We start from the raw sequence: 22,503 nt of genomic DNA on the forward strand, positions 1-22,503 counted from the left end.
TAGCAGGATTCCAGTATTTGAGAGGCTCCCACAAAGAAGGTGGGGGTGGGGGTTTAAATTATTTTCCAAAGTACCAGAAGGCAGGACAAGAAACAATGGTTGGAAACTAATCAAAGAGAGAAGCAACCTGGAATTAAGGGGAAACTTCCTAACAGTGAGGACAATTAACCAGTGGAACAGCTTGCCACCTGAGGTTGGAGGTTTTTAAGAAGAGATTGGACAGCCATTTATCTGAAATAGTGTAAGTTCTCCTGCTTGAGCAAGCGGAGAAGATCTCCAAGATCCCTTCCAGCTCCTATCCTATCCTATCCTATCCTATCCTATCCTATCCTATCCTATCCTATCCTATCCTATCCTATCCTATCCTATCCTATCCTATCCTATCCTATCCTATCCTATCCTATCCTATTCGTATTGTTAACCATTTTCAATGGCAAACGAGAAGCAGCTCTGGAAGCAGAGTCATTTCCCAAGAGAACTATGAACCTGTATCTTCAAAGAAACTAGCAACCTCAGGTAAGGTAGTGGCCCAGACGCGTCACATGCTGCATCCTGACAAACAGCTTACCCCAATCCAGATCCAAAGAAAAGCAGGTTGACTCAATGCAAGATTTCCACAAGTTTTCATGGTATATTCCCAGAGGAGTAATGACAACAACCCAGTGTTCGGTGAATATGCCAGCGAACAAAAGCGCAGAAGCCAGCGTCAGAAGAATAGGGCTGGAGATCTTTAGGAGAAGTAGCGGCCACCACATTGTCAGGATTCCTGATTCAGGAAACTCTAGGAAATTGAGCTTCAGTTTTTGCTTCAACTCCGAGATAAGACACCTCAAGGAACCTCCGGTGAAGGATGAAATAATAGGTGGAATAATACCACAGGTAACAGAGCGTGTCAGATTAAGAGCTATGAAAGGCTTGGAACAAAGTACAGTGAGTGTCATTATATGCTCAAGATTTATTATCGTGGTTTAGAGATCAAGGAGAAAGTAGGCGGGGCTTACTTTGGCGTTGAGTCATGCCGGTCACATGACCACGGAAATGTCTTCAGACAGGGCTGGCTCTTCAGCTTTGAAACGGAGATGAGCACCACCCCCTAGAGTCAGGAACAACTAGCACATATGTGTGAGGGGAACCTTTACCTTTAATATTTTTGGGAGCTAGGTCCCAATGACCGATTCTTGTTCTCTTTGATTGCTTCAGGTCTCTTTTCTGGAACTGAGTCAAGATTCTTTGGTTCTTCTCAATTTATTTGCAAAAGTTGATCAGATGGGCATTTCCAAGTCATTTTTCAGCAATGGTGATGTAGCGCCTTTGAAAGCTGCCTCAAATCCTTGGTCTATTAATGCAAGGACCAGGCCTTCAGCATTGTGCTGCCCCCTGGTGGAATGCAAAAGGGTTACCCTCCCTCCCTCCCTCCCTTCTTTCTTTCTTTCTTTCTTTCTTTCTTTCTTTCTTTCTTTCTTTCTTTCTTTCTTTCTTTCTTTCTTTCTTCCTTGGGGGTGTAGTAGGGTGTCTCTAGGGGATGTGGTGGCTCAGCGGCTAAGACACTGAGCTTGTCGATCAGAAGGTCAGCAGTTCAGCGGTTCGAATCCCTAGTGCCGCGTAATGGGGTGAGCTCCCGTTACTTGTCCCAGCTTCTGCCAATTTAGCAGTTTGAAAGCACGTAAAAAATGCAAGTAGAAAAATAGCACCAGAGGGCGAAACAAGAAACAATGGATGGAAACTAATCAAGGAGAGAAGCAACCTGGAATTGAGGAGAAACTTCCTAACAGTGAGGACAATTAACCAGTGGAACAGCTGGCCTTCAGAAGTTGTAGGTGCTTCATCACTGGAGGCTTTTAAGAAGGGACTGGACAGTCGCTTGTCTGGAATGGTATAGGGCCGTGATGTCGAACCTATGGCATGCGTGCCACAGGTGGCACGCGGAGCCATATTGGTGGGCACGCGAGTGTTACCCTAGCTTAGCTCCAGCGTGCTGGCCAGCTGATTATTGGGGCTTTGGGGCCCAACGGAAGTCGGCAAATAGGCTGTTTCCGGCCTCCGGAAGGCCTCCGGGGAGGTAGGGAAGGCTGTTTTTGCCCTCCCCAGGCTCCTAGAAAGGCTCTGGAGCCTGGAGAGGACAAAAAATGGGCCTACCGGGCCCACCGTGCCATCACATGCCAAAAATGAGGGAAGCATGGGGGGGGTCGCACACACATGCATTGGGGGGCAGGGCGCATAGAATTATGGGTGTGGGCACACACACACGTGACCACCCTGCACTCCCCCAGCTTTTGGCAGGCAATGGCAGAAAGGTTAGCCATCACTGGTATAGGGCCTCCTGTTTGAGCAAGGGGTAGGACTAGAAGACCTCCAAGGTCCCTTCCAGATCTATTCCATTCCATCATATCTGATTCTCAGAAGCTGTCTCTATAGGTCCCTGCAGTTTCCTTGGGAAGATGTTTCACAAGTGCTTCCTTCCTAGAGCTGAGAGAAAACAGATGGCCCAAAGTCACCCAGCTGGCTTTTTGCTTAAGGCCAGGCTAGAACTCACAGTCTCCTGGTTTCCAGTCTGATGCTTTAACCGCTACACCGAATTGGCTCTCCCTCCTTATATTTTACGGTAAATCATGAGTGACATTCAGCTGGTCCTAGGCATTTTAGACTGTGATCAAAATAAAATTTTCTTTATATCCATTTCCCTCTCCTTATTTATTCAAACATTGGCTACTGAGCACATTTTATATTTAACAGCCCTTATTTATGGTGACTGAAGTCTTAGCTTTGTTACTTATCAGAGGCTTAAATTCTATGTTGGACTCACTAAGTTACAAATAAGTCCCTAACTCACTGAAAATGAGTGATTACTTAGTTCCCATTAATTTCAGTGGTGCTGAGGGGTAGCTGACATAGTTGGCATCCAACTCCAATCAAGTTTCCCTTCTCCATTGAAACTCTCACGAAACACTGCAAATATTTGTGCCTTTTTACTGGAGAATATATTTTGCAGATATTTAGAGTTAAAAAGTTCAGTCATTGATAAAAAAAAGTAGTTCAAATTGCATAAATTCAGTTGAATTGGAAATATCATTTTCCTCTCCAAATATTTTCAGACCTAAAGACTCTGTTGAAGAACAGATGAAAGAAGAACAGGGGATTATACAGATAGGATGTTGAAGAAGAGGTGATTTAAACAGATACAATTATAGCCTGAGAGCGTATGCCATGAGTTATACAATTCTTTAGCATTCCTTATCCTAAAATGCAAAAACTCTGATTTCTAGGAAATAAAATTTTTAAAGGTGCGATATAGAAAAGGGGGAAATCTGAGATGCAACGAAGGTGAGGTTGGGGCGGGGTGTTTATCCAGAGAATTCTTGATCCCCATCAGAGGAAGAAGAGAAGGCATGGCAGGGATAATTCCATCCTATTTCTTTTGGCAGGAAGAAAATTAATTTTCTTTTTTCTTTTCCCTTGGGCAGAATGGAAATCAATTTTTTCTGAAAGAATCTATGGAGATTCTCAGTCATCCAGCTCAGGGTTATTCCAAAGGTGCTTTTTACAAAAGGCAATTGGACTTTTTCTTCCCCCTCAAAGATGTTTCACTTCTCATCCAAGACGCTTCTTCAGTTCTGATTGAATGGTGGAGGAGAGAAAGGATTTATATTCCTTGCAGTCATCTGGTCGTTAGTACTCTTTCTGAAAGTCATGGAGGCCACCTGGAAATTTATCTATGCCCTCTGGGTCATCTGAATAGTGCAAATGGGTGTGGACCGGATATCAGCAACCTGCGGCTCCGGAGCTGCATGCGGCTCTTTGGACCCTCTGCTGTGGCTCCCTGTCGGGTGATCCCAACACTGGCTGGCCCCGCCCCTCACCCTCCCCTTCCAGTCACTCCTCGCCTGGCCTGAGAATGTAAGGGCTACGGCAGGGGATGGAGAAGTGGGTGGGGCAGAGAGAGGCATAGAGAGAGACAGAGAGGGGGGAGAGAGGGAAAGAGAGGGGGGAGAGAGGGAAAGAGAGGGGGGAGGGAGGGAGGGAGGGAGAGAGAGAGACATCAAATGGGTTTTGTGGTTCCCAGTGTTTTTTAACAACCAGTTCTCTGCCCTGATGACCGGCCAATAGGCATGGCTAGGAGGTCATGTGACTGGTGGAAGTGAGTGATGTTGAGTTGGCCACGCCCACCCAGGTTTTGTGGCTCCTGGTGTTTTTTTTTTGTTTGTTTGTTTGTTTTTCCTGTGGGAAATGGGTACAAATGTCTCTTTGAGTGTTTAAGGTTGCAGACCCCAGATGTGGACCTTGGAGACCACAGATAAACCAAAAAGCATCTTTGGTTTCCTGGAAGGAGGAAAGAAGGGAGAAGAGTAGAATTCTTGCTTTCTGGGACCTTCTTGCAGGAGTCTCCCAAAGTTCTTCACATTTGCAAATCCAAATGGACTTCAGAAAGAAACAATCTGGATATTTTAGAGAAAAATGGGATGGGGAGGGGCTGGGAATGTATGGCTAAACTAATTCTTCTGCCTTCATGCTTCATCTTATAAATTTGGTGCAGGGCCAATAATTCTGATCTGTGCCTCCAGGTTACCAATGCAGCTTCACTGGTCATCTCCAAAGACAGTGTCATATTTCTCCTATGCTGTTGATGCTCTGTTCTTATGCAATTTATAAGTAAGCCAACCTGTCCGAAGGGAAAAATAATGGATTAGCCACCCAGCAGATGAAGTAGAATTTTTAAAAAAATAAATAACCAGGAATCTATGGAGTTCTGAATTCAACCTCATCTCTTTATTCATCTGTTTATGACCAAACTCTAATCCTTAAAAATCAATGGTCCAGAATAGATCTATTGTTAATAACTGCACACAATCTTAATGTCAGGTATAGAGGTAAACTAGTGTTTCCTAAATGTCTGGAAATCTTTTTAGTCCCAACCTCTTCTGCCAGGGAAATGTGCTTAGTTCCCAACCCAAAATGACATAAATTTCACCATTGTGAAAATACACAGAATGCATAAAGATGTATCTTTTAAAAATTCTCACCAGGGTATCCAAAAAAAGATCCTTACCAGTTATAAAGAACAAAGGAAAAGAGGCCCAACCCAAGCCGAAAGACCATCCATATAGCTTGGTGGAACCAATCCCTCCTGAGAAAATGGACATGGCAATCATGACGCAGAGGCCTGAAAATCAAGGGAGAGGGAGAGGTAGAAACATTTCCTTCAGAAGTATGGAAGACATCTATGGCCTTTTCTGCTCTCATTACAAAGAAGTCAACAGCCTCTTGGGATTCTTATTGCATTAGAATAGTATTTCATATTTCCTCCAAATTCAGAAACTGGCATAGGGAAGGTTGGATTAATTTGCCTCCCCCACCCCCTCGGTTTCATATTTTTCTATTCACAAATCTGCTCTAACAGTGAATTGCATCCACTGAAATGGTGGGTTGCCCCTGGTTCGGACCGGTTCGCAAGAACTGGTACTAAAACCTGCGGGAAGCCCCGCCCACTGCCCCGGATGTCGTCATCGGTGATCTGCGCATGCGATTCCGTTGCGAACCGGTAGTAAAGGTAAGTAGCACCCACCCCTGATCCACTGCCTTGTACCTTTCTGATTGTATCATCAATAGTTTTCAAGGGGACCAGAGCAGTGGTGAAATGCACTTACCTTCGCTACCAGTTCAGGAACAGGAGTGTGCAGGAGCATGCACAGAGGGTAAAAAAATGGGATGTAATGACATCCCGGCGAATGGGCAGAGCCTTCCGGTGCTACCGGTTCGGTGAGCTGGATAGAACTGTGCGAATTTTACCACTGGGCCAGAGGATGGGGTAATCCTGTCTGGTTGATGACAGATTGTAGAAATAATTGCAATTATACAATTTCCCAAAACTCAAATGTCTGTATTTGGGCTTGTGATTATAGCTGTTGTTTTGATGCTTTAAGTTTGTACACTGCTTTGTACCTTTCTGATTGTATCATCATCATCAATTTAGACACAGCCGTGTCCATTATTTTGGGATGCCTTTTCAACTTCCCTGTCTAGCCTACATCTCTGAGATTTTGGGATGGTTTCTGATTCATGTATTAGGCAGGTTAAATATTGCTTAGATGTTTGAGATCATCCAACAGCAGATAGGTTCTACTATTTTCTGAGATGGTATGTAATATTACAATTCTTTTTTTTTTTTTTAATGGCTAAAACATATGAAGAAATGAACTTCAAAAGCAGGCAGAATATAGAATTAGGAATGACAGTATGGGTGTTTTAATCACTTGATAAAGAGTTCTTTTAAAACTGCTTAGAGAGGGATGTAAAGCAATGTGAAGCGATATATAACTCTAAGTGCTATTGCTATTTGAACCTTCCTCAGAAAACTTGAATTGAAATGAACTTCAAAAACAGGCAAAATATAGAATTAGGAATTACACTACGGGTGATTTTTTTTTAGATCACTTGATAAAGTGGAAGTTTCAAATAGCACTTGGACTTATTTAACCCTTCATAGTGCTTGACAGCCCTATCTAAGCAGTTTACAGAGTCAGCATATTGCTCTCAATAATCTGTATCCTCATTTTATTGATCTCGGAAAGATTAAAGGCTGAGTCAACCTTGAGCCCGTCAGGATCAAACTGCTGGCAGTTGGCAGAATTAGCCTGCAATACTGCATTCTAACCACTGTGCCACCCTGACTCGTCATTGTGGCCCGCCAGCTGCCAGCGGAGCTTGAGGCAGACTTGGTCAATGAGGAGGTTGGGGAAGAACTTGGGCCACTTCTGGAGCCTGGGGAAGGCTGTGATGGATGCTCAGAGTCTGACACAGAGATAGAGCCAGGGCCATCCGACATTTCCCAGCCACTGGGGAGGCAGCTGCCTTTGGAGGCTGAGATGAGTGAGGAGGAAGAACAGCTGGGGCCTGTTCCAGATGCACGTATGCGCAGAGCAGTTAGGAGAGGTGAACAAGGGAGAACAAGGAGTTGACTCAGGAAGCAAAGCAAACGTGGACGCTGAATGGTCCCTCCCTGGCTGGGGAATAAATAGAAGGAAAGGGTTCGTATTTCTAGAGATTTTGCTCATTGTGTTTCATGCAACAAGGATTGCTTGCCAGAACTTAAGTTGCAGCCTTTCGGCTGGGAGCTCACAGCCTTGCACTGAATGAACTGATAAGGTCTATTGCTGCAGTTAACTCCTTGCAGGACTGAAGTTTTCGGTGGGTGAAGGCAATTAATTCACAAGAGGTAAATAAAAGGGATTTTTCATGACAAAGAGTCCGTTTCTTGCTTCTGCTAAGGCTGAGTCAGAACACTAGTCTAGTCTAGTCTAGTACAGTACTATAATACACAGAGACACACAGAGACACACACACACTAGTAGTGATAGTGTTTGAACTAAGCCACACAAAAAAACCGTATCTGGGAAAAGACTCTTGTAAACGTTCTTACCTGCAGTAAAGCTGGCAATATATGTGATCCAGCTCATGGAGATATTGCCAAGACTGGGTTGCCTATTCATGGTACAAAGCCCACCGAGAGAGACAGCTCCAGCGATCATCCCCAGGAACATGAAGGTTCGGATGGCATGAAAAGAAGCTGTAGGGAGCCAATGCAGACACAAGATAAAAATTCAAGGCGGAGGCTCCTGGGCCTTTCAGGTGAGTGATGCATTTGGAATATTGAATCTTACCTGACACCCCTTCCACACCAAGTGAGTCACATAATTCATGTTCACAATATTTCCATAGACCTATATGTAGTCCGGAATCTGCTATCCAATAGTCTGAGCCCAAGGCAAGGAGCAGGCACAGAAGGCTGATGCAGGAACACACTCCAGCACCAATATGCAGGGCACTCATTTCTATGGAATGCACTGGTCTGCCACTGGCCAAGAGATCTAGGATGGAACTGGATGACATTAATTTTATGTTATTCATTATGTTGTTCATTACTTTGATCATTTATGATAACGCATCTTAATTACTTTTTTCTGCTAACAATTTGAGTGTGTCTGTGTGTGATTTTAGTGCATGGTAAACTCCCAGGGAAAAATGAGAGCTGTTGAGAGCCAGGTGGTGGCTTAGTGGTTAAGACACTAGGCTGGATAGCTGGCAGCCCAGGTTCAAGACCTGAAATGCCATGCGACCTACCTCCTGCTCACCTAGCAGTTCAAAAGCATGAAAATGTGCAGTGATGGGATTCAAATAATTTAACAACTGGTTCTCTCCCCTAATGACTGGCTGGGAGGCATGGCCATGGTGGGTCTGGCCAGGGGTGTGACAGGCAGCACTTCGCCTCTTGCACCTCCCTGGGAGCAAAAACGGGCCGCGGGGAGGACAGCGACGTGCCAGGTTGCCCCGTTTTGGGCCTAGTAAAGTGGTTGCTTGCTCCCGGTTCGCACCGGTAGTAAAAATCTGTTGTCAATCGCAGAACTGGTAGCAATGGCTGGCTGGCCATGCCCCCAAACCAGTCCCTCAGTCGCCGCTCGCTCGCCCCAGCCAGCAAGTTCATTGCCGCCATGTTCTTCGTGCACGTGCATCCATTCCCTTGTAAGTCCAATGGGATGTGCATGCATGAAGAATATGGTGACGATGGCAGCAGCTTTTCCCACCGGTACTTTTTGGCAGCCTGCGGAGAAAGTGGCTGGCCAAGAAGCCTTTTTGGAGGCTTCCTGGCCAGCCGCTTTCCAGCAGTGGCGTCCGGCTGAGGGCTGCAGAAAACTCAAGTCAGCTTGTCTTCCCGACTCTGGACCAGCCTCTGCAGAAGGTAAGCAGCCGAACAAAGAGGTGATGGTTGGGGAGGAAGGCAGGCAAGCGGGCCTGGCCACGGGGACTGCCAGGAAGGCAGGCAAGCATGTCAGGGCCGCCCAGCTCGCTAGCTCCTTTCCCCCTGGCCCTGTCATGCTTGCCTGCTTTCCGGCCCGGCCCATGGGCAGGCAGCCCTTCGGGGAGACGGAGTGCTGTGCTGGAGCTGAGAGGGGTGGCGGCAGCGGTGCTGCGGGAGAATGTCCCAGGGCTGCTGCACATGTGCTGCACAATTGCTGCACATGTGCTGCACATGTGCACCACAATTCCTTACCAATAGATGTGTATTTCACAATGCATTGTAAAATAAAGCAATTGTCTCTTAGGGAGCATTCCAGTCTGAATTGAGCCTGTCCTTCCACCAAGAGGGTTCCCCCCCCCCCACACACACATACATAAAATCCTATATTTTGTTCAAATAAAGACCCATAAGACTATATATATATATATATTCTTACTTCTGCAGAAAAACCTTGGTTACGTAGGGAAAACCTGGCTAGAGGAAAAACATTATATATATATATATATATATATATATATATATATATATATATATATATATATATATATATATATATATATATATATATATATATGTTTTCTCAGGTTTTCGCGGGTGTTTGTATGTAGGTCTTTGGTTATTCGGGTCTTCTCCCACGTAAAATTGGAAGTGTCTTGGCGACGTTTCGACGAAGTCTCATTCGTCATCTTCAGGCTGGTGTTCTCGGCTTCGTGCTTCCAGGAGCAATGTGAGATCGCAGCTGTCTCTTCCTTTTAACTGCTAGTGGAGGTGTGAGCTGATTGGGTGGGAACTTGGCTGTGTTCTGATTGGGTGGAGGTGTGTTCTGATTGGTTAGGGGCTTGGCTGTGCTCTGATTGGCTGGGGTTGTGTTCTGTTTGGGTGGGGGCTTGGTTGTGCTCAGCTTAGTCTGAGTTGCAGGGGGATTTGAGCTGGTGAGCTGCGTTGTTGTTGTTTGGCTTCGTGTTTGTGGCCGTGCGAGCTCTTCATGGTGGGTGTCAGTCTGCTTCGTGTATGGGTTGGAGGGGTTTAAAGTGGCTAATGATGCAGCTGCGGTCGAAGCCAAACAACAACAACGCAGCTCACCAGCTCAAATCCCCCTGCAACTCAGACTAAGCTGAGCACAACCAAGCCCCCACCCAAACAGAACACAACCCCAGCCAATCAGAGCACAGCCAAGCCCCTAACCAATCAGAACACACCTCCACCCAATCAGAACACAGCCAAGTTCCCACCCAATCAGCTCACACCTCCACTAGCAGTTAAAAGGAAGAGACAGCTGCGATCTCACATTGCTCCTGGAAGCACGAAGCCGAGAACACCAGCCTGAAGATGACGAATGAGACTTCGTCGAAACGTCGCCAAGACACTTCCAATTTTACGTGGGAGAAGACCCGAATAACCAAAGACCTACATATATATATATATATATATATATATATATATATATATATATATATATATATATTTGTTTTCTCAGGTTTTCGCGGGTGTTTGTATGTAGGTCTTTGGTTTGGAAACCCGCCCTTATTGACAAACGAGTCCCTAACACGACGAATGACACCAGACCCACACTCACGAGTGCCACACCTGATGTCACCACCACACATCCACGCGGAAAGCAGACTCAAACCCACACTGATAATGAGCCACGACCAAGGACCAGAAGCCAGACCGCAGCTGCATCATTAGCCACTTTAAACCCCTCCAATCCATACATGAAGCAGACTGACACCCACCATGAAGAGCTCGCACGGCCACAAACACGAAGCCAAACAACAACAACGCAGCTCACCAGCTCAAATCCCCCTGCAACTCAGACTAAGCTGAGCACAACCAAGCCCCCACCCAAACAGAACACAACCCCAGCCAATCAGAGCACAGCCAAGCCCCTAACCAATCAGAACACACCTCCACCCAATCAGAACACAGCCAAGTTCCCACCCAATCAGCTCACACCTCCACTAGCAGTTAAAAGGAAGAGACAGCTGCGATCTCACATTGCTCCTGGAAGCACGAAGCCAAGAACACCAGCCTGAAGATGACGAATGAGACTTCGTCGAAACGTCGCCAAGACACTTCCAATTTTACGTGGGAGAAGACCCGAATAACCAAAGACCTACATATATATATATATATATATATATATATATATATATATATATATATATATATATATATATATATATTAAAGACAAACATTTAGTAAATCGTTCATTTCTTCCATGTGATATCTCGGTTTTATCTCCAAAAACTTCTTCTTTTCTATTAACTCTTCTATCTTCGTTCTCGCCAAGTCCATTACAAAAATTTTCCATGAATATTCTAATTGTAACATTTTTATCTATCTCTATTAAAACTTATTTATATCTCTTTTCTAACCAATAGTAAAATTGATTCCATATCTTAAAGTATTCTGAATCTTCTCTTTCTTTTATCATCATAGTTAATCTGTCCATTTCTGCACAATCTAATTTTTTTTTAATTACTTCTCCCTCTGATGGTATATTCTCTGCTTTCCAATTTTGTGCATAAATAATCCTTGCAGCTGTTATTACGTGTATAATCAAATATATATTTTCTTTACTAATTTTCTCTGGTAAGATACCCAGTAGGAACAGCTCTGGTTTTAAATCCATACATTGTTGTATCATTTCCTCCAACCATAACTTAATTTTATTCCAGTAGTTCTTTGCTTCTGGTTACATCCACCACATATGATAATATGAACCTGGCAAATGATGGCATTTCCAACATTTAGCTGATTTACCTTTAAACATTTTTGCCAATTTCTCAGGCGGCATATGCCATCTGTAGAATATTTTATATTGATTTTCTTTATATGCAGTGGACATTGTTAGTTTATAATTCCTTATTTAAGGAAAAGTTAATATTTTTTTTTTCTAGGAAGTGGAGAGAAAGAAAAAGATCAGCTATCCCCCCCCCCAAAAAAAGAATGTGTTTTGAATATTTCTGTTCAAGAAGTTCGATTTAGCCCCACGGATTTCAAAGAGTTGTTACACAAATTCTGGCTGTCAGATTCAATAGCTCATTTTCTCATAGCTCATTTTTTTTATTAAAAAGTTTTTAAAAATTTTACACATATTTTCCCTTCCCTCCTCCCCCCTCCTGCCCCAACCCTCCCCCCCCTGGACTTCCCAGAGCAAATACAGGCTATAGCATTTAACAAACATATAAAAAAAACAAGCTAACTATCTATAGATTTCTCCCCCTTTTGCACTTTAACTCCCCTTGTTCATATCTGAATATAACTATTTAAACCAATTATTGCTTGAAAATAATCAATCCAACTTCATTCTTGTCCATTCTTCAATAATAAGCAAGTCTTCTTTCTTCCAGCATTGCACAATCAGCACCCAATTACAATTAACCATCACATCTCCAACCCTTACATATATTAACACATTAACAAAATATTTTAACCAATCTTAAATAAATTATATTGTAAAAACCTTATTTATACTTTTTACCCCATAAACTCATATTGATTCTTCCTGGGAACATTCCTTACTTAATAGCTTTGCATAAACTTATTCATCTTGTTCTCTACAAATCCATTGCTTATAATCAAATAACATCTTCACTATTTGATATCTATAAAAAATATTGTAAAAGATCTTCCCTCAACCCTTGCACCACTTATATTTTCCTTATAACCCACAAGTTTATATTTATTCTTCAACAAAACATTCTTTATAAGCTTATATAAGTTTTTCAGCAAAGCATTCCTTGAAATATAACTTTAGTGTTAATATACTTCAGGACAAAAGTGAAAGTTTGGTCAGTAGCCCATAACAATTCAAACGTAACATTACTTAATATAATTTTTCAAGACAAATCATGTCCCTAAATATAAGTAAATCATTCATTTACACTATAACATAACTTTTCAAAACAAATCATATTCCTAAATACAGGTCTAGTCATTCATTTCCACTACTACTATCCTCCCTAGGCAAAAAGATTGTAATTTTTCCATCTCGATTTTTTCCTGACTTTTTTGCGAACCTTCTTCTTCAGTCTTATTCCTCCATCTTCTTTTTCTCTTCGCAAAGTAATTCCTTTCATTAAACACACCTCTTTAATTGCGATTGAGAATCCATTTTTGTAAAAAAGTTGTAAAATTCCACTTCGAATCCTCCTTCTTATATTAGAGATCCCAACACCTCCTGACAATTTTCCAGTTGTCTGTATCAAAGCCTCTGGAGAAATCTCTCTCAATATTTCCTGGTTACACTCCTTCAAACCTCTCAGCCTTTCCTTCTTAATTTGAAAAACATCCAATCCATTTTCCAATGGATTGCCACTGGAAGTCTGTGTCCTTTTATTTTCAATGTTAGCACATTTAGCACATTTTTCATTCAAAAACCCAGAGTGCTTTCATTGAAACGGATGACTGATCAAATTTATCAGAAATGAGCAAACATTTTCAGAAGCCAAGCATCTTAAAGAAGATCCGAGCTTCAGGATTTCTCAAGGAATCTTGAGCTAATACATCGAGCCACGATTAGCCTCACTGGTGATGGAACAAATAGCACTTAGAAGTATTATTCAGCAAGCAGAAAAAAAATATGCAACTTCCCCCACAATCTTAAGTGAAGGAGCCTTGCGTAAAATATTGATTTCAAAAGCTTACAATTAGATTCCATCAGTACTTCTTGAAGCTCATTCAGAATAAAATTTGCCAATTCTTAAATGATTAAAGAAATAAAGAAATGCTGTCTCACCAGCTTAGAATCCGTTCCTTGACCTTCCTGCAGGTGATAACTCTCTGAAATGAAGATCTATATATGTTAACTAACTATATGTTAACAGAGAACTATCACTTCCTTTACAGTTTAAGGGACTCTTGATATCTAGGTTCTTTCCCCACCCATATTACAATGTGTTTCCTGTTGTATTTCTTAATTCTTGGCTCTCTGAGATCTTAAAACGATTGCTACACATCAGCCAATGCAAGAGTCACTCCAGTTTGAACCATTGAATTTAGCATCTACAAAATCAATTTTATTCATTAATTAAGTTTCCATGCCTTTCAATTCATTCAAAAAAATCCATTAACATTTTACTAATTTATTCATAGATCAAACTTCTTAACCATCCATCTCTCTCAAAGAGGAGCTCTTGGTGGCGTACAATTTAATTAATAAATTGAAACATGAAAAACCAAGTGACAAGATTAAAAATTTAAAAAACATAAAACAACATTATACAATTACCCCCCCAAAATGGAGAGTTCTATGATGGAGAGACTAGGAGTTTGAATGCAGATGGGGAGGGGTTTATCATGGGGCCAACCAGCCCTTAGACTGTGTGGACCCCCAACCCTAAAACCTGTTCAAGTCATTCTGAGTCATTTTGTCCAGTATTATATTGTTCTTTTTGAAGTTGTTCTATATCTAGAATTCCTGATTCGTTGCTAGTTGCTGCTGGAAAGGTGTCAACATCATAGCTAGAAATGAAATAAAAAAGAAGAAAAAGAAACTTATTCAGCCACTCCTCAATATGAGGAATGGGGAATATGATTTCTTTTTCAGATCCCCTTTGATCGTTGTGAGTAACTTGCTTATATATATACATACATACATACATACATATATATATATATATATATATATATATATATATATATATATATATGCAAAAAATTAAAATCTCGGGTGTTTTCCCACGTCATGTTAAATAAGTTAAAATGTTTAAAATTCTGCTTAAAATCCCAGCTTAAAATCTTCTAAAAATCCTTACAGAGCACTCTGCAAGGTCCTTTAAAACCTTAGCTAAAATCCTACCAGTACCTTAAAACTTTTTCTTTATAGCAACGTTTCGACAGGCTCACAACCCTGTCATCTTCAGGTTCTTATCTTAGTTTACAAGCTGTGGGTGTGTTGCGAGGTCGGAGCTCACACACCCACAGCTTCTAAACTAGATAAGAGTCTGAAGATGACAGACAAACAAACAAAATGACTCATTGGGATCCCCATATCAAAACAACTTACTTTATGTGTGGCCAGAACCTGAAAATAACATTTAACACAGCGCCGGACTTAAACAAAATGTTTCGGTTGAGATCTGCATATGTGGGACCTGATTGGGGTAGATTGTAAGGGTAACACCGAAATATAATTTTATGTCATTTTATGCTATTTTATGTATTTATGTATTAAATTATCTTGTGTCTTATCCTATAACTATTGTATTTTACCCTACTTTTATTTGAAATTGTTTGTATAAGATTTTATTGGTGATATGTGTTTGCACCTTGTGCTTTGATATGGCCTATACTAGGCTAATCAATAAAGCTAATTGAAACTGGTTATATGTGACTGCTTGCAAGACAGGAAGAAGGAAAATCTTTGATTAGCTGAAGGCCTGTTTGAAATGAAAGCTAAATCCTTTAAAATAGTGGTCCTTATTCTGTTAAAAAATGTTATGGGATATTCTAAATTGTCAGACTTCGATTTAGCTCTACTTAGTTATAAAACAGACAGAAAAGTTCATAGGACATACTTAGTATATTTCCAACTAAGGCACAGGAATATTGTAACTGTGACCTCATTCCTAGGATGAGGCTATGTTCTTTCTAGCCAAGACAACCAAAGGGGTGAAAATCATACAGGAGCATTCCTTGATGACTATCATGGCTAGTTGGACAGGATCACTGGAAGAGAATTCGATGCGTCTTCATCAGTAATGCACCTGATGGGAAAAGAGAAAGAAGTTAATTTCAGACAAGCTGAGACTCATCCAAACTAGCTCTAATTGTTTACAAAGAGTAAAGTTCCCATACTGGGGATGTAACTCCTTTCTCTCTCTCACACACACACACACACACACAAAGCTCTGGTACCTTCTTCCCATTGCAACATTTGGATAGAACACAAACTTGCTTCGAGAAGAAATCCAGGGATCCTGTTACTGAGGATTGACGGACTGAGTTTGCTGCTAAAATATTTGCTTTGATTGCTAAGTGGTTTCCTCGTGGTTCTTCAGCTTTTACTAAATTAATGCCTAGCATATATTGGTGCTCCTGCACTCTATACACTCCTGATGGAATTCTTGGTTGTTGTTGTTTTTAAAAAAGATGCTAATCACATTTATTGTATTCCAGCTGCATTTTTTTTTTAAAAAAATGCTGGTTTTCTTTCTTTCTTTCTTTTTTGTTTATCTCTATCATATATCCATCCATCCATCCAGCTATCCAGCTATCTATATCTTTTTTTGTTTTTACATCTGTTTTCTGTTCCCCTATTTCATTTTAAACTAATTGTATAGTACCTAAAGATCTTATTTTAGAAAATGAATGTTCACTGCTAAGATAGCTGGTATTGTTCTTCTTCCTTGCAATAGTTAAAAATTATTTATTTTCGAATTCTGTATATGGTGTATTTTCCTTTGGTGGACATTCTCTCTAAGCAGATGGCCATCAAGATGAGCCCCGTTGGATGTCGTGGCTCACCTGTTATGATGAACATTGGAATGCAAGCCCAGGCCAAGCTGTAGGAGGACCCAAAGATAATTAAATGCTGTGTATAAGGCCTGCTGTTCCTGTATATATATGTGAATATGCACATGCCAAGTAAGAAGAGAGTACCTAGGGCCAAACAGGAGAAGGAGAGAAAGAGAGAAAAAAAGAAAAACAAAGGAATTTGCTTCAAAAGAACATTGCATATAATATTAATTTGTTTAAAAACATTTGCATGGGTGTCCAGCTCAACCAATTCTGGCTGGCTTATAGCAAACTTGACAAAACTTAACCAAGAGGACACAAAATCACAGAACAGAAACTGATCAGTAATAAGAAAGTGGTGGTCCAAACAGAAGTGATATCATTTTCCAATTGGGGTGCCAATACATCACTTCCCAAAGGCTCAAGGGAATTAAAAGCTCTAATTTGCCTCCCATGGATAAGAACCAAAGAATAGCCCTGCCAGAACAGGCAAAGGCACATCATGGTCTAACATCACCATGACCAACCATTGTGAGGGACTTAGAAACAGGACATGAAAACAGATTTCATTTTCAAGTAGTATTTGAAGCGATGCTGTTCCCTTCTTCAAGGTAACCCAGTGTTAATCCAAGTTGAGGGCAGCATGCCTTCGAATACCATCTCAAGAATAATACCCCATGAATTCACTCAATCCACTTCATAAGGTTTTCCAAATTAGCAGTTATCATTCCGCACAAGTGCAACATGAAGAAGGGCATTTTATGGCCCATCTTAAATCACTTTTCCCTCAGCCTTGCAATAGGGTCCTTCAAGAGAGAAGAACGGGCCTACTGATACAGTAAAATAAAAATGGAGGATACCTCAAGCACTGTTACCTGCTGTGATGCTGAAGATAGAGCCGAGCAAGACCAGGGAGACTGAGTTGACTTGGGTACGAAGAAAAGAAAAAGAGACACAGCACCAAGCCAGGAAGCCACAGATTGTTCCGAGCACCAGGAAAGTCCTGGCAGTGTGGATAAACCATGCTAAGAGCCGAGGAGAAAGAGAATTACAAAAGCATTAGGCAGCAATGGTACAAAGATGGATGGACCCTCTTTATCCTACCTTCACAAAAACAGGTTAAGTTTTGCCATCAGCAAAACCTCCGGAGAAATATGTTGGAAAATAACCGTGAAGCTCTATGTTGTATCTTTGTGGGGTTCCCAGTAGGATGCTTTCTTGTTAGCAATTTTAGCAAAATTGCTTTCATGGCAAATTCTAACAGCAAAAATAACAAAGAAAATTCCACGCCTGTTCCATGAAAATTATGCGCTTAACTCCTAAATACTTAACAAAACCCAAATATCCACACATCCACCTGTATTCAGTAAATAAGTAAAAATATCCAAGCATGTTAGCTCAGAATGAGCTCTGAACATCTAGGTTTTTATTAATATGAAGGAGAAATTAAAATATGTCACTAAGCTCCTTGAAATAACAATATCTTCGTTGCTACCATACCTGCTAATGTAAAAAAACATTCTCTGTAGGGCTTTGTCCCATGGCAAATGTATAAGCCAATGCAGACATAGAACAGATGTAACATAAATGTATTTATATGTGTAGGGCAAAAATGGGACCTTGAGAGAACTTGAAGCGGAGAGCTTGCATAATATTGCGTAATGTTTGCACAATATTCAAAGCAAGAAGTCTTACCTAGGTTAATTGGATAAAAGTCACAATTTGGATCTAAGCAAATACTCCAGAGACCCCCATGAAGCAGACCGTGAGGCGTACTTTCGGTCACCCAGTAAGGGGTGAGCAAGGCTATCAGCATCAACATTAGACTTGCAGTGCAGAAAATCAGGCTGCTGAACCAGAGGGGTTGCATCAAGAAACGAAAGTTAGTCTGAGAATACACCGATATGGTTGAGATAGTCCTAGGAAGGAAGAGAAGTGAGTCATTATCCGCATTTGTAGGGAAAGTGGTGGCTCACGAGGTTAGAATCCTGGGCTGACGGTTATGACTGATGGTCTTCGGATCTCTGCCGTGCATGCACAGGGGGCAGGGCACATACGGGGGGCATGTATGCATATGGGGGCAGGGCCCACACGGGGGGCTGCAGGCACATGCGCAGGGGCACAGCACACACAAGAGGGTGCATGCATGCGCGGGGGTGTGGGACGCATGCAGGGGGCTGCACACACATGCACGGGGCACATACACAGGGGCCGCACATGTATCGCATTTTGGGGATTCGGGTGCATGCGCATTTGCACACACTCTTTGGGCACTCGGTCCAGAAAAGGTTAGCCATCACTGTTCTAGAAGAATAAGAAGATGGATTGGTGCTATATGGGCACAGAGTGGTGCTTGAAATATGAGATCATGCCCTATCTCATTTGTCACATCAATTCACAAACTTGGATAGCTTCAAATGGCCTTTATACCTCATGTATTCCATGTCATGCTGTCCGTTCTACACATCCTCCCTTTTTCCCTACCATAAGGGGTTGTCCTGTTGTCATACCTGTCTACCATATTTATGTTGGGGGTTGACTCTGGAGAAGCATCAACCCCTTCAGAAATATATCCAGTTGCCTAGGAGACGACAGCTGATCCAGTCACTGCCAAGCAACATAACATTTGACCAATCAGATTCTTGGAAAATTCTACATGTGGAAACTTAAACCAATCAGAGAAGCAACAGGGAAAATGGTCCTCCATCATTTGGGACAAGTTTGAAAATGCCAGATGAGTCAATCCTGAATGAAAGAAATTTTTAGTTATGAGCTAAGGAATTGAAAAAAAAACAAAACTGAAATAAACAGTGGAAAGTTCAATAAGACTCCAATAAATGAACTAAGAGTACAGATAAAATTGGAATATTGAAATCTTTACAGGAAGATGTAAGAATCCATCATAAAGAGCAGAGAGCTTCTTGTGGGAAATTGATCCTGTTCTGGTTTCTTTGAGACATAACAAATGTAAGCAACTTCATGATTTCGAAAACTGAACACAAGAGGGGATGACATTTTAGCTAGAGGAAAGATACACAGGCCCATAAAATGATGCTAAACAATAACAGTATTGAAGGAGATTTTTGAAGAGGGCAATCAGGAAATAGTACTGTCTTGTCAAATTTCTGTTGCTAAGTGAAACATTTTTTAAGTGAGTTTGCCCCATTTCACGTCCTTTCTTGCCAAAGTTGTTAAGTGAATCACTGCAGTTGTTAAATTAGTCCAACCATTGTTAAATGAATCTGGCTTCTCTACTAACTTTGCTTGTCAGGAGGTCGCAAAAGTGGATCACGTGACCCCAGGACACTACAACTGTCATAAATAGGAGTCAGTTGCCCATGGTTTGAATTTTGATCACATTACCACGGGGATGTTGCTATGGTCGTTAAGTGTGAAAACCAGTCATAAATCACTTTTTTCAGTGCCATTGTAACTTTGAATGTTCGTTAAATGAACTGTTGTAAGTCGAGGATCACCTGTACTTAAAAGAGTACTTAAAATCTGTTTAAAGAATGGATTACTCCACCGTCACGATCTCTTCAGAACTCACCCTACAGTTGAAGGAAACCAAAATATTTTGTCTGAGGCCAGGCGTCGCCATTGCCTTAAATATATTAATCCGTTTCATCTGTATTTATTTTATTTTTATTTATTTATTTTATTTAAATTTGTATACCGCCCTTCTCCTAGTGGACTCAGGGCGGTGCACAGCCAAGTAAAAAACATCCAATACAAAATTTAAAAATTTAAAAGAATTATACCCTTTGGCCAAACATTAAGAACCTTACGACTAAAACCCATTAAACAATTAAAAAATCTAATATCTCAATATCTATTTGAAGTCAACTCAAACGAGGCACGAAAAGAAGTGCTTTTATTTATGATGTTTCTTTCCCATCTTCTCTACAGAGCGGATGATGGCATTTGTTGGTTCTTACCAGGCCTGAGGAGACGAGGGTTCAGCCGGTACATTGTTCCGGGGCCCATGGAGCTCAAAGGGGGCCCATGAAGGAGACATTTTTTTAAAAAAACATTTTTACAAACCCAAATTTTTAAAAAGAAAAACGATATTGGATATATACTTCATACTCTATACCAGTGATGGCTAACCTTTTTGCCATCGCGTGCCAAAAGCAGGGGGAGGGGGAACTGGGGGGGGGGGGGTCATGCACATGCATGCCCACACCCATAAATCTATGCGCCCTGCCTTCCTGCACATGTGCACATGACACCCCCCGCACGCCTCCCGCTTTTGGCATGCGATGGCATGGTGGGCCTGTTTTTTCACCCTCCCTAGGCTCCAGAGCCTTTCTAGGAGCCTCGGTAGCGTGAAAACAACCCCCGCACCACCCGGAGGCCCTCTGGAGGCCGGAAACGGCCCATTTGCTGACTTCTGGTGGGACTGGAAGGCCCATTTTTTGCTCTCCCCAGGTTCCAGAGCCTTTCTAGGAGCTTGTGGAGGGTGAAAACGGCCTTCCCCACCCCCCGAGGCCCTCTGGAGGCTGGAAACAGCCTGTTTCCCTACTTCTGGTGGGCCTAGGCGGCCCGAATACAGAGCTGAGCTCGCGTGTCCACCAATATGGTTCTGTGTGCCACTTGTGGCATGCGCGCCATAGGTTCGCCATTACGGCTCTATACTTTGTGTGTATAGCAAAACCGCCTTGCAACCTTGTTTGACATAACCTTTATTAGTCTGAAACTCAGTGAACAGTGATTTATGTAATTTATTGAATTTGGATGTCGCACACTTAATTTGTGTTGGAAATGGTCTTCAGGTCTCTGCCACGCATGCGCAGAGGGCGGGGCAAGTGTGTGGGGACTACACACGCATCTGCGGTGGGCATGCGGGGAGGCTGCGCACACATGTATGGTTGGGCGGGGGGTCCCATATTAGTCTTGTTCCAGCACTTAATAATCCTCTCAGCGGCCCTGGTTCTCACTTCAGCCCTTTGTTGCCTTCCAGCAATCACAGGAAATAAGTCAGAGAGAGAACAACTAGGTCCATCTAACATGTCAAGATATGGTTTAATGAATCATGATCGTTTCAATAAAACATAGCTGACTGGATTGACACTGACGTTAAGCCAAAACAAATTATGGTTGTTGTCTGTATAAAGAATGCCTCATGACCACCCATGAACTTTTTGACTAAGCAAATATTTAACCTGGATCTTTTCACCCTAGTCAAATCCTTTATATATCTCACCATGCCAGTTTTTTTTTGTTTGTTTGTTTGTTTTTAGGGAAAAAAGTCACTGCACGCACTGAAAAATTATTTCTTTGATTTCAAACAAGACAGGCGTGATCTAAAAAAGATCTCAAGAAAATCTGGGTGGAACAAGAAAGGCTAGGCAACCATGAGGCAAAATACATAGTGATAGAGTGTATTTATTGACAACAACTAACAAACAAAACCATATTCATATATGTTTTCACTGACAAATACAATCCACAGGTTAACTGATCCCCACAAAGAGATATTTACACGCCAGATTCCCATGCTTTTGCACAGATCCTCAGACAACTAAGCAAAATGGACACCCCTGTTCTCCTCAAGATGTCCATTTTACCGCCATCGTTACACCACCATATACTCACTCACTTACACCGGAAGCTAATGCTCCTTTGGCAAACCTATGCATTGTCTAATTGATTTTCAGTTGGAGAAAGGCTGAAATATTGTCTGCCTTGGCTCACTGCCGCAAGATAGCTGTAAGATATCTTTTTGAGGTGTACGAAGACAAATGAGGTATTATTTACAATGGCTGCCATGGAGTATCATCACATGTGCTTTCTTCTTATCTGTCTCTTCTCATTCAGCCCTCTCTGTTTCCTTATGATACCCAACATGTGTGAAATTAGCATGAACCATTACTTAGCTGCAAGTCAGAACTAGAAGCCAAACCCCAGTTTCCAATTTAAAGGTGAAGCAAGCGCCGATTCCCCCCCCCAGATCATAGTTTCTGGGATGTCATAGCACGCCATGGTCATTTCCAGCTATCATAAAATATTGCATGCCAATGTCCTGTCAAGCTGGGAAAGAACTGGCTGAAGGCCCTTCATAGTAGCAAATCATGGTCCAATTACATCGGAGAAATGGGACACTGTCTTCATATACCTAGAGAATAAGGTTGCATTTGCCCCAGCTAAATGCTCCAGCGCATAATCGTTTCCATGATTATGAAACCAGCAAATGTGCGATGGGTGACTTTTTCAAAAGTCTCAGTGGAAGGGTAGATGCCTAGAC

General features: G+C 41.9%; 2 protein-coding genes across 7 annotated transcripts in view; both read right to left on the reverse strand.

The window, feature by feature from the left end:
• Positions 1–1,380, reverse strand: part of LOC139320852 (claudin domain-containing protein 2-like) — a 34,203-nt gene extending 32,823 nt beyond the window's left edge. For 2 of the 3 annotated variants that reach the window (XM_070949319.1, XM_070949320.1), the window contains exon 1: positions 569–1,380. In XM_070949319.1, coding sequence (XP_070805420.1) covers positions 569–941 — 373 coding nt within the window. In that variant the 5' untranslated portion in view covers positions 942–1,380. The remainder of the gene's footprint in view (positions 1–568) is intronic. The other variant, XM_070949321.1, reaches the window with a different exon arrangement.
• Positions 1,381–2,951: 1,571 nt separating this feature from the next.
• Positions 2,952–13,826, reverse strand: LOC139320853 (lens fiber membrane intrinsic protein-like). 4 transcript variants are annotated; one of them, XM_070949325.1, is made up of 5 exons: positions 13,537–13,826; positions 7,656–7,862; positions 7,415–7,561; positions 5,045–5,158; positions 2,952–4,657 (listed from the first exon to the last, which is right to left on the reverse strand). In XM_070949325.1, the coding sequence occupies exons 2-5, from the start codon at positions 7,822–7,824 to the stop codon at positions 4,611–4,613; spliced, it is 477 nt and encodes a 158-aa protein (XP_070805426.1). In that variant the 5' UTR covers positions 7,825–7,862; positions 13,537–13,826; the 3' UTR covers positions 2,952–4,610. The 4 variants fall into 4 exon arrangements, with proteins under 4 accessions (XP_070805426.1, XP_070805424.1, XP_070805423.1 ...); XM_070949323.1 differs by having other exon boundaries at positions 7,656–7,873; positions 13,537–13,656; XM_070949322.1 differs by lacking the exon at positions 13,537–13,826 and adding an exon at positions 12,887–13,516 and having other exon boundaries at positions 7,656–7,873.
• Positions 13,827–22,503: the final 8,677 nt, after the last annotated feature.

Source organism: Pituophis catenifer, unplaced genomic scaffold, assembly GCF_029215685.1.
Source record: "Pituophis catenifer annectens isolate HBS135680 unplaced genomic scaffold, rPitCat1.0.hap2 SCAF_9, whole genome shotgun sequence".
NCBI classification, from domain to species: domain Eukaryota; kingdom Metazoa; phylum Chordata; class Lepidosauria; order Squamata; family Colubridae; genus Pituophis; species Pituophis catenifer.